The 13229-nt window shown below is 35.9% G+C and overlaps 4 protein-coding genes across 4 annotated transcripts; 2 read left to right on the top strand and 2 right to left on the bottom strand.

Moving 5' to 3' along the window:
• Positions 1–37: 37 nt before the first annotated feature.
• Positions 38–2818, top strand: MONOS_15623 (uncharacterized protein; the record flags this gene model as incomplete). Its single annotated transcript, XM_067868514.1, has 5 exons — positions 38–49; positions 239–332; positions 391–1140; positions 1483–2733; positions 2802–2818. 5 exons carry the CDS (start codon positions 38–40, stop codon positions 2816–2818), a joined length of 2124 nt encoding a protein of 707 aa, XP_067720686.1.
• Positions 2819–4005: 1187 nt separating this feature from the next.
• Positions 4006–4584, bottom strand: MONOS_15622c1 (uncharacterized protein; the record flags this gene model as incomplete). The annotated part of the gene is made up of 1 exon (XM_067868512.1): positions 4006–4584. The coding sequence occupies one exon, from the start codon at positions 4582–4584 to the stop codon at positions 4006–4008; it is 579 nt and encodes a 192-aa protein (XP_067720685.1).
• Positions 4585–7302: 2718 nt separating this feature from the next.
• MONOS_18193 (uncharacterized protein) lies at positions 7303–9769 on the bottom strand (the record flags this gene model as incomplete). The annotated part of the gene is made up of 2 exons (XM_067871188.1): positions 7303–8342; positions 8413–9769. The coding sequence occupies 2 exons, from the start codon at positions 9767–9769 to the stop codon at positions 7303–7305; spliced, it is 2397 nt and encodes a 798-aa protein (XP_067720684.1).
• Positions 9770–9972: 203 nt separating this feature from the next.
• MONOS_15620c1 (putative asparagine--tRNA ligase, cytoplasmic) lies at positions 9973–12350 on the top strand. Its single transcript, XM_067868509.1, has 4 exons — positions 9973–10941; positions 11146–11370; positions 11500–11656; positions 11799–12350. The coding sequence occupies exons 1-4, from the start codon at positions 9998–10000 to the stop codon at positions 12093–12095; spliced, it is 1623 nt and encodes a 540-aa protein (XP_067720683.1). The 5' UTR covers positions 9973–9997; the 3' UTR covers positions 12096–12350.
• The last annotated feature ends 879 nt before the right edge of the window (positions 12351–13229 follow it).

Here is a 13229-nt window from a genome sequence, read left to right as displayed (position 1 = left end):
TTTTATTGTCAAATCGACAGATCTTTTCGACTTGATCATGTCTAGATCAGTCTGTCTGTTGAGATCAGTCGGTTTGTCGAGATCATTTGAAAAATGAGTGAAATGACTAAAAATAACTTTATCAAAGAATTGTCGATTGAATTACAAAGATGCATGTCAGCGAAAAATATTGTTTGGCAATCTCATTTTACCCCAGCATGTATAATTATTTATTTTTTAATATGATTCATCTTTGCAGCTTGAAGCGTTTGAAAGAAAAGTTGAGGAATTAAAGAACTATGAATGCACTTTCGTGGAATTAACAAGAACAAAATCATCCAATGGCGGAAATTGTATGTTTCTTATAAAATATCACTCAGATTAATTTGCATTTTTCTGCTTAAAATCTAGTCTACAAGCACCCAAAAAATACTGGAGAAGAAATTGGTAAAATTCACTTTGAAACATGCGATGGAAAGCTTTGGTTGGCATATACTCCTGTCAAGACAGATGGATCTCTTAAAAAAGATGGACATATTTATTTCTTGTGTCCAAACAGCAAACAAGGAATCAATTGTGCCATCTCCGGACGAAAAGGATGCGATAAAGTTGTGAATCATCGATGCGCATTGACAACTGCATCAACAATTTTACCATATTTCAAGTTTCATCCATCTTCAAGATTGTCTGAAGCGTCAGCAAAGAAAATTGTTCCAACTCATTTTCAATTTGATTCGTTGGTTGAGCAATATTTACATTTAATTGGTCATTGCAACATTGCTTTTCTTTCTGCTTACTCCAATGAATTCAATAAATTTATATCTTCATTAATAATTGTATCTCAACATAATCCATCTCTTTCACCTACGACCATATTTCCAACTCTCACATATAGAAAGCTGACAGCACTTATTCAAGAAGAAGGAAAGAAAAGAATTTCTGAACGAAATGCAAAAATATTCAATTCAATGGTTGCCGTAATGATGGACGGAGGGATAGTTGCTGGAAAAAAATACACTGTCATCACAATTGTTCCGTTGCAGACAAAGGCATCTCCATTTTTCTGGAAAATTGAAAAGGCATGTTTCACAACCACTGATTATTTCTATCTGGCTAATGATATTATTGGAGAAGTTTCGAATTTGAAAGGAGAAGTGCGCTGTTTTTGCACGGACGGCTTGCTTCCACAAAAACTCGCAATTCAAAGCTTTGCAGATCATTCGAAGTTGTGCTCAGTCGAAGAAACACCGAAGAAAATTTCACCGATATTTGTTTATTGTTGTAACCACTTAATCAATTTAATTGTCACACGCCTTTTTAAGGATTATTCATTTTTCGTTCAATTAAAGGAAGAAATTACATCATTTTCAAAGTTTACAAGAAAATCATCAACAAAGAACCCGTTTTTACCGAAATGCCCCTCTTTCATAGAAACAAGGTGGCTTTGTCTTTTCGAAATATGTTGTTTCATAACAAAAAATTTTCACAATACGTCATTTACAGATTTTTTATCCAAAGAAAAAATTGATGATGTGATCCGATGTGAATTATTACTTGCACCACTGAAACAACTGCAGTTGTTATTTGAAAACGATGAAACAAAACTTGGCGATGTGTTTCCCAATGTTCTGAAATCCATTGCGCAATACATGTGGTTGCAAGATCTTGAGGAATTTTCTTCCCCCGATTGGCAATATGGAGTTTGCTTTATTGTAATCCAACTGTTCAATTCATTTTTAGGGAAAGAACGAGGAGATCAAATCGCTTTGGCTCATTCCTTAACTCCAATTAGTATACTTGACTATAGAAACGGTTTGCTTTCAAAGTCTTATTCAACAGAACTTATGACATTGAAAGAAAAATACAGGCTATTCAAATGTTCATCTGCATTTTCAAAGGATTCAGATCAAACTCAAATTCAAAGGATGCGTTGCGACACATCTATTCAATCCACAAAAGATATTATGCCAAGTAACTCTGTCTTTCTTTGTCCTTCTAAAGAAATTCCAAATACTGTGTTCACAAAGAATCAACAGAAAAAGTTACGAACACTTTCTCATGAAATGGAAGATAAGAACAGCGAAAATGGATTTTTTACAGACAAACAATATGCGCTTTCATTTTTTTCGAAGAGTGAAAAAACAAATTTTCCAACAAATTTTCCTCACCCAACATTCTCTTCTCCGTTATCGGTTGAGACTTTTTATTCTGCTCTCCAACTTATAAGCCCAGAAAAAGATAAAATAGCAGAAGCAATTACCGAAACACAAGTTCAACTTCAGCCGCTTCCAAAAGATTTGCACTCCATATCATCGACTTCACCAATCTATACACCAAACAACAGTTTGCTGCATTTATTAACTCTTTTGACAGAAAATTCACTTATTGAAAAAGAAGCAATTTCAAATGAAGATGAAAACCTCTATGAAATTGATTTCGACGAAGCAGGCATTATTCAAGCAGAAATCAATGCAGCTGATGATGAATTCGAGGTTCTTTCTCCTTTTTGTGTAGGATGTGAGCAAGAGTCATCATTTTACGATACAAGAAAAAAACATACACAACTTGAAGATCATGACATGCAATCAAATTCAGCTGAAAAAAAGGAAGACAAATGCTCAGATAATGTTGAAAGCACTTCAGAAGATGACAAAGACGTTGAAGAACTTGGTGCAAATGAATTTCCAGTCATTGATAGAACAATGTCAGCAGAACAAATCAAGAAATCTCTATTCAAAATCCAACAAACAATCAGTATGGATTGGTTTCTCAGATTAAAGTCAGCATTCAATGATTATCTTTCTAAAATTTCATGTCTGAAGGCTTCTTGCCATATTGATAGCCTCAACGCTCTCTTTTCTTCAATTTTCCTGGACAACTCTCTGCATGTGGAACATCATAATTCTCAAGTTTTCTATTCTGAAATCAGCAAGCAAGGAATTATTCCCACAATTTTTGCCAATATTTGCTATTCTTTAACAATGTTTCCCTGCAGCGAAGCATCTTGCGAGAGAATTTTCTCTCGCTTAAGACGAATTATTGGAGACAGAAGGTACTCACTTGCACCAGAAACACTTAATGCATTGCTTCTTTTATAAAGGAATCTTTTTGAAGATTAAATGATTTGAAAGGAAAAGCAATCTTTTAACTTTTCAGTGATGAGTTCTGAGAAATGTGTGAAACCTGATAATAATGCCTTCAAAATATTGCAGTTTTCTGAACAATGTTTGGTATTGTTTATTTCCTAAATGTTTTTATATTGACTTTTTATATTTAACATCAATTTAAGCATAAAGCAATAAAGAAGAAGACAAATGAGTTTCAAAAACAAGGCATGCTTAATTTTTTTATTGAATCATCTGAAGACTGTGAATGAATACTTGAAAATATATTTATTTATTTATTTAAATAAAATAATCTTCTTAGCTTTCAGTTGCTATTCATCCAAATCGATGCGTTCAACAATGTTCGTGGAACTTTCGTTTCGAATTCGAACGTTTTTCATTCTTCTGAATGACGAGTGATTTTTAAAACTGATAATAATTGCTGTTAACCATGTATTTTCTGAGATAATGTATTTTTTCATATCACCAAATCAAATCAATGTTTCTTTGCAACAAAGAACACTTTTGTTCATTCAGTTTGGTTTTTTTCGTGTATTTATCTTCGCAATATGCTTTAATTGTTCATTAATGGATAAATATTTGTGCAATTATTGTTTTCAATGTGTGAGAAAAATTGAATAAAAATTAATGTCAGAAAGCAAAATTAAAAAAAATTAGAACTTCTCCAAGTTCTAAAGAAAGATTGGAAAACATGTCTCTAACTCGATTATTTCACCAAAAAAGAAAATTCACCAGGACATGTCATGTTAATATAAAAGGTGTGCTGTTATTGATACAAATTAATAATAAATAACAATAAAAATAATAAAGAAAGAAAATAAAAAACAATTTTTTGATAACTGTTGAAAATGATATAACTCTTTTGACATTGTTCGTTATTTTGAAATATCAGTTCCCTCTGTTATCTCGCAACCATCTCAAGAAACGGCTCATCAGTTACTATATTCTTTGGTTTTTCTCCGTATCGTATCTCCAGCTGCCTGTGTTTCACACCCCCAAACGGGATCGCCAGCGTCATGCACTCCAACAGCATCATCCCCATCGAAAACACAACCGACTTCTTTGTCGCATGCCTCTTCCTCCCATCCAGCAGCTCCAGCGTCCTCCACCGCAAATACTCCTTTTCCCCTTCTTCATCCTCAAACGCCGACGAAGGCAGCAGCGAGTCCGTGAACCTCTCGCTCATCACCGACACATTTGATGATGACGAGACAATGTTCAACGATGACACAGACGATGTGCCCGAATCCTCTGACGAAGAACTCCCAGTTTGCATCACAATACAAATCACCACGTGCTCAGAGAACAACACAATGTGAGGACTCAAATTGTCCAATGATTGGAGTGGATTTTCCATTTCGTCAAATGAATGAAGAGCTCCATTGGTTACCCAGAACAGGATTTGGGAAGCAGTTATCATTCTTTCTTCCAGCGTTCCTATCGTCATCTCCTTTGTATTATTCCTCCCATGAAGCAGCATGAACAGTGAATCTTTCAGATTCACAATCAATTTTTTATGATGCGAAGAACAAGCTATTGAATCAACTAAGTTAGACATGGAAGAAGAAGTTGGACACAGATCCTCCCCAAGAACAAATGTTGCATCTGTGTCTGTTGTTGAAGTGGATGAGATAGAAGGTGAGGGAGTTCGTTTCCTTGTCTCTTCCTCCTCTTCCTTTTCTAAAGCCCAATCAGGAATCTTATCTGAATCTTTCCCCAGAATGTATTCTGTCGATCCGCTCTCACTCAACGAATGTTTTTATGTCTCTGAATGAATAACATTTTTCTCACATATTCTCCGCGATCTATTCATTTTTTTCCTTTCTACATTGTTCTCCTTTCTCTTTTGAAACTTTTCCAGCATCATCTCCATCGATACAAGCTCATCCAGCTTTGGACCTACTCTTTTGATCCAAAACTCATTTATTTTCTAACCCGATATTCATACAAAGGCATTTTTTCAACAAACAGTTAACAAATAAATATTTAAAAGTAGATAAGACATAGTCAATATAATATTCTTTTTAAACACTTTCCCAAATCAACATATATATCTTCTTGTTTAAATTTTTCATGAACAAGCTTGATCGAAATTTCTGTCGTTTACAAAGAACGAAAAATTTACAATCAATTGACTTTTCAAACCAGTTTATTAATAATACTTATTCTGGAATATCAGAAATTTGAAAAAGGAGTCAGCAACTGAAAGCTACACTGATTTTTTGAAAAATTTTTCTATTGTTTGTAAAAAAATATAATAACAAGAATTAAGTTAGACTAAATCCATGTAATAATTAAAAAAATAATTAACAATAAAGAATATATCTGGAAATAACGAAACAATTCTAAGAAAATCAGAAACAAAACTTAAAAGTGCGATCTTTTTTCGTGAAAAACTTTCGAGATTTTTTATCTTAAAGTTTGAAGATTCATTAAATCAAAGCAACCAATTTCAAAATTAATTTGATTGCGTTTGTTCTGTTTAACTGATGATAATTACAATTATGCATAACAATAGAGATAAAATAAAAAGAATATCTTATTTGAAAAATTTAACGATAATATAAAGACAAAGACGATTTATGATCAAGATTACAGATTAACAAAGTACATACAGTTTGTACACCGAAAAACAGAGTGCAAACAAAGCCTGACAGAGTTATTCCAGGAAAAACATTTTGATCTATCCCTCAATTCAATTTGACATCAGAACAATCAAAATAATGGTGAAAAAAATATTAAACTATTTTTTTGAATATAAAGAATTAATAATTTTCAATTATTTATTTCTGAAAAAAAGTTTTTAATCAAAAAACAATCTATTCTTATTAATTAGAAGTTTGTCGACATTCCTTTGCAAATTCGACCGACTCAATTCACAAAAAATTTAATTGTCGCAAAGGATTTCTTAAACTCTCAAGTTTTTTCTTTTCTTTTCTTTCTTTTTCTTTTCTTTCTTTTCTTTTCTTTTTTTTTTTCTTTTTCTTTTCTTTTCTTTTCTTTTCTTTTCTTTTCTTTTCTTTTCTTTTCTTTTCTTTTCTTTCTTTCTTTTTTTTTTTTTTTCTTTTTCTTTTTTTTTTTTTGACTTTGAAGCTCATTTTGTTGGAATTTTGTCATATTTCCAATTAAAAACTAAAAGATCAAAATTGTTTTAAAAATTGAATTATTTATTCTTTAAAAAACAACACCAAATGTACCATTTAGCAATTTTGAAAGATAAAATATAATTTTTTAAGTACATTTTCAAGATGGATTTCAGCGTTAATTTGAATAAATAATCTTCATTAGATATTTTACGGAGAGTGTGATTCTTTTCTGAATAATGAACTTATTACTAATAAGTCGCAGTTATTACGGATAAGAAGCATTTGTTACGAGAATAACTCATGATATCTGTCAAAGAGCATTTCTTTTAATGGAAACCATTGTCGCATTGAGAAATAATAATGTTTCTGGAGATTTTTTGATTTTCAAAAAAACAACAAAAAAACATTCACACATTTGCAAAAAACAATGGAAAATATTTCAAATATTCGACCAATTTTTCTTTTGATAAACGAAAATTATGTCATTTTTTCATCGAGAATGAATGTTCACAACATGATAAACAAATGAAATCAATCAAATATAGAAATTCATTCGCTGACTGATGGATTTGAAAGTTTTTTTCATTAACCCACAACAATTTCATTTAAATGAATACCAAAAAAGACAGGGTTATTACGAGAAAGACAGACTTGTTACGGGTTTTTCATGGTTTATCAGTAAAAAAACTATATTTATCGAAAGAATGAGTAATTACAGGAACAACATAGATGTTTCGTCTAAAAAGTTGAACTATTTGAAAAAACTTGTTTGTATCCAGAATTTATAATTTTTTACGAAACAATTCATAGTTATGGTAAAATATCTATTTAAAATATACCAACTTCATTTAAAATAAACTAACTTTATTTGAATTAAATGGATTTATTTGAATTGAACAAGTCTATTCAAATTTCATCTATTATAATTCGAACATAAGTCAAACAAATACAAATAACCAACAATAATTTTCACTCAAAACAACTAAAGTCAAACAAAGCTTTCATATCAATAAAACGCAAAAAATATAAAATAATGCATTATTATTTACTACCTTCTATTTTAATAAGCAATCTTACCTCTTAATGACTAAAAAAAATCTTTTTTTCCCCTTTCAGGTTGGCTTTTCTTCGCAGTTTCGATTTTCTTTGCTTTTCTTTTCTAAAAATATTGCTTCAAGCTGTTTTTTTGAGTACTTACCTTTGAACCTTCCTTTCAGATAAAACCACCTTTTCCACTCCTTTTTAACGTTCTCCGGAGGCTCATCAAAGCTCCACAAAAATCTCATCTGTGGAGGAGTTTGAGACAGCAGCCGAGCACGCATGATCAATTTTCCTTTATCGTGCAACCCACGAAGTTCGGCCTTGAGGAGATTAGCCCGAACTTTGCTTTTGAAAAAGGCAAATGAAATAAATGATGTGGTAATGCAATGATTTTCTATTGAAACATCACTTGACAGGTGTTTGACACTCGCTTTCGAATCGTTTATATTATCATCAGAGCAAGTATTCGACATTGCAGAAAATACTTCAGAAGCTCCTTCCTTTTGGACGGGAAATGGTGGATTTTCAATACAGCAAGGGTTGAATGAATTCCGGCAGAAAATATCATCACCAGAGCATTTGAGGCGAGGCAGCGATGACAAAACAAAGGATTTGAATGACGGATCATTTGCTGAGTTAAAATATGGAGATGGCCCAAATGCTGCACGAGGAGAAGCAATGGTCAAATTTGATGAATATTTCTGATTGATTAAATGCTGATTTCTGAAGGAGCACAAGCGAGGTCCAAGCAAGTTCGCAAACGGTGGAGCAGGCTCTGGAGCAAAGGGAATAAAGGGAGCAGGGGAGCAAGATGATGAATTCAGGACAGCTTGAGCAATTACAGCCGCATCCTGCCAGTGCCCAGATGGCAACGCTGGGGATATTCTGCACAGATCACTTGAGCTCGCAGTCGCATTGCCCTTTTCACATGGTGTTGAATCTTCCGTGGGCAAAGAAAGAACATGACACTCTCGAAGTGAAGAACGGCAATCACTGTCCTTTGTGCAGTCGATTCTACTCTTCTTTTCATAGTCCTTTCGCAGACTCAGCTCATACCGTTCCATATCGCTCATTGCTTCTTTCCACTCCTTCTCTTTCTGCTTTGCTTCTTCTCTTTCAATCCGCAGCCGAAGCATCCCCTCTTTTTCTTTTTTCTTTTTCTGATTCTTCTTCCATTTTACCTGTTTCGCCTTCTTTCGTTTTGGTCTTCAGCTCTTCGATTGTTGCGCAAATGGCATCTCCTTCTTCCCCCTTCCAACATCCCTTTCTCTCTTTTTCTCTCACCCTTCTTTCAGCTTCCTCCCACAGCCGCACTTCTTCTTCTTCTTCTCCACCCCAGTTTTTTCTAACCCAAACACCAAACACTTTGTAGTACTCTCTCGCCTCTTTGATTTCCCTTTTGATCACCTTCAATCTCCCCCGATTCCCATTCACCATATCTTTCTCTCCCTCCAACTTTTCTTTTCCTTTCTCCTGTTCTTTGCTGCTGCTTTCCCCCTCTGCCAAAACACCTCCATCCTCCCTCGTTCTGCTCTCCAGCTCATAGCGCCGCCACCGCCCAACCATCTCCTCCTTCTTTTCCTCTGCTATTTCCGTTCTCTTTTCTCCTCTCACTGTAAAGTCCACATCTGCGCATCTCTCCCTCTGCATCACATCCACTGGCTGCCAGTCGACAAAATTCTGCGCCAGATGCTCCTCCAATGAAGAGTCCGAAAGAGACGACCACGACCCAACAGAATCCAACCCAGGCGACTGCTTCGTGCTGCGGCTGTTGTGCTCGTCAGGGCCAGAACGAGACTCCATTCTGTTGTTGTTTCCTTGAGAAATCACATTTTCATCTCGGATTTCGCTTTCTTTCTTTTCCTCCCGCCAAGCAAGCTCCTTTGCACACTCCTGAACATACCCTTGAACCGTCCCCACAAAAAAGCGTTCGTGAAATTCTGCGCTCTTGCCCTTCGAAGGTGACTCAAAACACCTGCTTTCCTTTTTCCAGATCCTCTTCCCAGTCGATTGGCAAGAAATCTCGTTCCATGCTTCGACACCAGCTCCAGGCGCGGCTATATTTGTCAGTGGAGGAGACCCAACAATAGGCTCAAACTCCAGCAACTTCTTCGCATTCGGCTGCAAATCCTTCAAATCCTTCAAATCCTTTTTTCCTTCAAAGTTATCCTGCCATAAAGCTTCGCATCCCCAGCCTTCTCCATCGTCATCCTTGGTGCTCGTCCGGCCACACGAAAGAAGTTGACTGCTGCCAACGAAGCACGACTTCGGATAACCTTGAGAAACGGTTTTTTCATAGCAATGATTCTGAGACGCATCACAGCAGCTTTCGTCCTCGGTTCGGGCTGTCTGGCCGAATCGAATCAAGCAAGGCAAAAAGGGTTTGCTGCACGGCTCTTGGGTGTGTGGGGCGCTTATTCCAAATGGATGAGACGATGAAGAAGAACACGAAGACTGCAGCACGCTTGAAGCAGCATTTTCAGAAGAAAACGGCCACAAGCGATAGTGCGACGCCTCCGAAGAATAAATTAGACTCATATCGAAAACAATACGCAAATACAAGGAAACTTCGCGCAAAAGCAAAGAAGCATGCAAAATCAGAAAATATTTCTAATATTATGGCTGCCTTTCATTCAATCTCCTGTTTCGCTTGTTTTGTGTGCAGAGGAAGCACCCTGCCCGCGGGCCATTCTGTTCTTGCAAACCTGGCCAGAAAAAAATTAATGAAATATAATCAAATGATGGGAATTGATCGAATAACAATTCATGTCAACTGCGGATTCAAAGGTTGAAATCGAGGAAGAAAAAACGAAAAAGCAAGGGACGTTCGAGGAATTGCCGCCAGAGTATTTGAAGAGGCTTGCAGAAGGGCTGAAGAAATATGAAGAAGAGATTATATCGACAGGAGGAAAAGTCACTACAAGCGGGAGGAAGAAGAAGGAAAAGGAAATCCGACGCAATCTGACAAAGGAATTGAAGGCAGCCAAGCGCGAAGAAGCGAAAGCGTCGTCTTCAGAGACTCCATCAGACGCAGCGTCGTCATCTTCGACTCCTTCGAGTTCAATCCAAATCACCAACAGCGATCCAACAGCTCCCGAAGTCAAGGTTGGAGACGTTCCAGAGCATCTCGGGGAACGGATACATTCGTTCGGGTGGGTTTCATCAATCCGGATGCACGGGAAAAACCTTGTTTTTATTGCGTTGAGAAATCTGGGGAAGCAAGTTCAGTGTGTTGCGCACGGGGCGCTTGCAAAGTCAGATGTTATTGTAAACTTGACGAGAGAAAGCACCATCGATGCGTGGGGCACAGTGCAGAAAGGAACAACAGAAATATCGCCATTTGAGATTTTGTTGGATTATGTTGAAGTGATTGGGCCATGCCCAGCAGAATTTGAGCAGCTGTTGAACCCTGACAGTGGGGTTGAGCAAAGAATGAATTATCGCCATCTGCAGCACAGAGGAGACATTCTTACGAGAACAATGAGAGTTCGGTCGAGGCTTTTGTTTGAATATCGAAAGTATCTTTATTCCAAAAACTTTGAGGAGGTTACGCCGCCAACGATTGTGAAGAATGCTTGCGAGGGCGGATCTGAAATGTTTGCTATTAAGTATTACGACCAAACAGCGTTTCTGACGGAATCGTCGCAACTGTATTTGGAAACTGTGATACAATCATTAGGAAATGTGTTCTGCATTCTGCCGAGCTATAGGTTTGGATGATTAATCGATTTATTAGTGAGTTTTTATTTTTTATTTTAATTATTTATTTTTTATTTTAATTATTTATTTTTTATTTTTTAAAAAAACAAAACAAACCAAATTGTAATGTTTTTACGCAATTTATTCACCGAACTATTGTTTCATTCATTCATTCATTATAACTTTCTTGTCGCTTGATTTTGTGGAAATTGCAGAGCAGAAAAGAGCACAACCAGGCGGCATTTGGCAGAGTTCACTCATCTTGAGGCAGAAATGCCGTTTATGGAGTTTGATGCGTTTCTTGGCTTCATAGAAGACTTCATATGCACTGTCATCGACAAGATGATAGAGGTGTGCAAGGACGATCTGAGCGTGCTCAACAAGGACTTTAAGCCCCTGCAGCGACCGTTTAAGCGAATGACATATATGGAAGCCATCCAGTATGAAACACGTGAGGATGAGACTTTCGTGGGTGGATGTGTTTTGATAGAGCAGGCTATATTTTATTTGCTTATTTATTTATTTATTTATTACATGTTTTATTTCTTCTTCTTCTTTTTTTAATGCAGATGGCTGAAGGATCACGATGTGAAGAAAGAAGATGGAACATATTATGAATATCCCGACGACATTCCAGAGAAGCCAGAGCGGTTTCTTGTGGACACCATCAACGTGCCGGTTATGCTGATGCGATTCCCAGCGTGCCAAAAAGCATTTTACATGAAGGTGTGGTGAATACTTTCTTCTTCTTCTTTTTTTTTTTTGAGAGTTTCGCGATTATGAATATTGTGTTTAAAACGTGTTTTTGTGTTTATTGCATTGTTTTGATTTTTGGTGTGGCTGGGGGCTGATGGGAATTATTGATCAGAAATGCAAAGACGACCCGCTGTTTACAGAAAGTGTGGATGTTCTTGTGCCGACGGTTGGAGAAATTATTGGGGGAAGCAGCAGGATTTCAGACTACGACGAGCTGTGCAAAGTGCTGGAAGAGAGGAAGATGGATCCGAAGCCATTTAACTGGTATCTGGACCTGAGGAAGTATGGGACAGCGCCACACAGCGGATTTGGACTTGGGGTGGAGCGAATTCTGTGCTGGCTGACGAACACGTACCACATCCGAGACGCGTGCATGTATCCGCGGTATATGGGAAGAGTCACTCCATAGAATGGGGTGGGAATGGGTGGCTGCCTCGGAAGCGAGCACTTGACGAATAGATAGCTGAATATTTATTCGAACATTCAAATAAATATTTATTTATTTATTGATTTGCATAAATTTTTAATTTCATTTTTTATTTTATTTTATTTTTTATTTTATTTTGATTCTGGAGTTTATCCTCCACGTCATTTCAAATTTGCTTTAATTTTTTTTTTGGCGATCACTTTGGCTGTGAGTCAAAAAATTGTTTGCAATATTTAATTCTTTTCTTTTTCTTTTTCTTTTTCTGAAAGACAGCTTGAAGAATGTGTCGTTTTAAAAATGCCATTTGATTTCAAAATCAAGAGCAATCGAAGAATCCTTTTTGAAGTTGACACAGATTCATTCTCAAAACATTCAAAACATCGTGTTTGTTGGATGTTCTGGTGTTAGCAGCATTTCGAGTGCTCTCCGACTTTGCAAACCAACCAGTCAAATCACACTTCGTTGAATGTCAAAGTCCCCAAAAAAAGTGTTTCAAATTTCTGGGGATAAAATATGTTCAAGTGAATATGAATGCAAGACATTCGAATTCAAAAGTTTCAAAATGAAATTATAAATTTCAAAATTTCTCTTTCTGAAAAACTAAAAAAAGGATATTCGTGTAATTATTTTTGAAGTCAGACTTTTTTTGTGAACAATTTCGGTTTGAATAATCGTCTCTTATGTTTTTGAATGAATACTGAAAAGTGGATATTCAACATACAGATATCGCATGAAATACCGGACAGCGCACAAAATACCGGACAAGATCGCTTTCACAATAACTGAAAGAGGAACAATTCTGAAAATTTTCCTCAAATTTTATCTCATCAATGCAAACTCATTTGGTACAAAATATTTGTCTTCAGGTATTTTCATTGAAAAATAACGCACTTTTGGTAAGCTTTTTGAGAACAAAAAATGCAATAAAAATGTGTTCATTTTTTGAAATTCGTGAAATGTTGGAAAACTTTTTGTTTTGATTTCAATGATACCTGTTAAAGGATATGAAAATCAAATTTATTTTGAAATCTGAGAAAGCGAAATAAAGTTAAGAGTGAAGCAGTTTTTTTGTGCTTTGTGCAAAAAAAGCTTGAAAGTCAATATTTACCACCATTT

This window comes from Monocercomonoides exilis, assembly GCF_001643675.1.
Source record: "Monocercomonoides exilis strain PA203 chromosome Unknown scaffold52-633478, whole genome shotgun sequence".
Classification (NCBI taxonomy): domain Eukaryota; phylum Preaxostyla; order Oxymonadida; family Polymastigidae; genus Monocercomonoides; species Monocercomonoides exilis.
This window is presented reverse-complemented; position numbering and strand designations above follow the sequence as displayed.

Coding starts and splice junctions, on each gene's coding strand:
- MONOS_15620c1 (XM_067868509.1), top strand. CDS start 9,998: ATGTCAACTGCGGATTCAAAGGTTGAAATCGAGGAAGAAAAAACGAAA. Junction 11,371..11,499: donor ACATATATGGAAGCCATCCA/GTATGAAACACG, acceptor TTTTTAATGCAG/ATGGCTGAAGGATCACGATG. Junction 11,657..11,798: donor AAAAAGCATTTTACATGAAG/GTGTGGTGAATA, acceptor ATTATTGATCAG/AAATGCAAAGACGACCCGCT.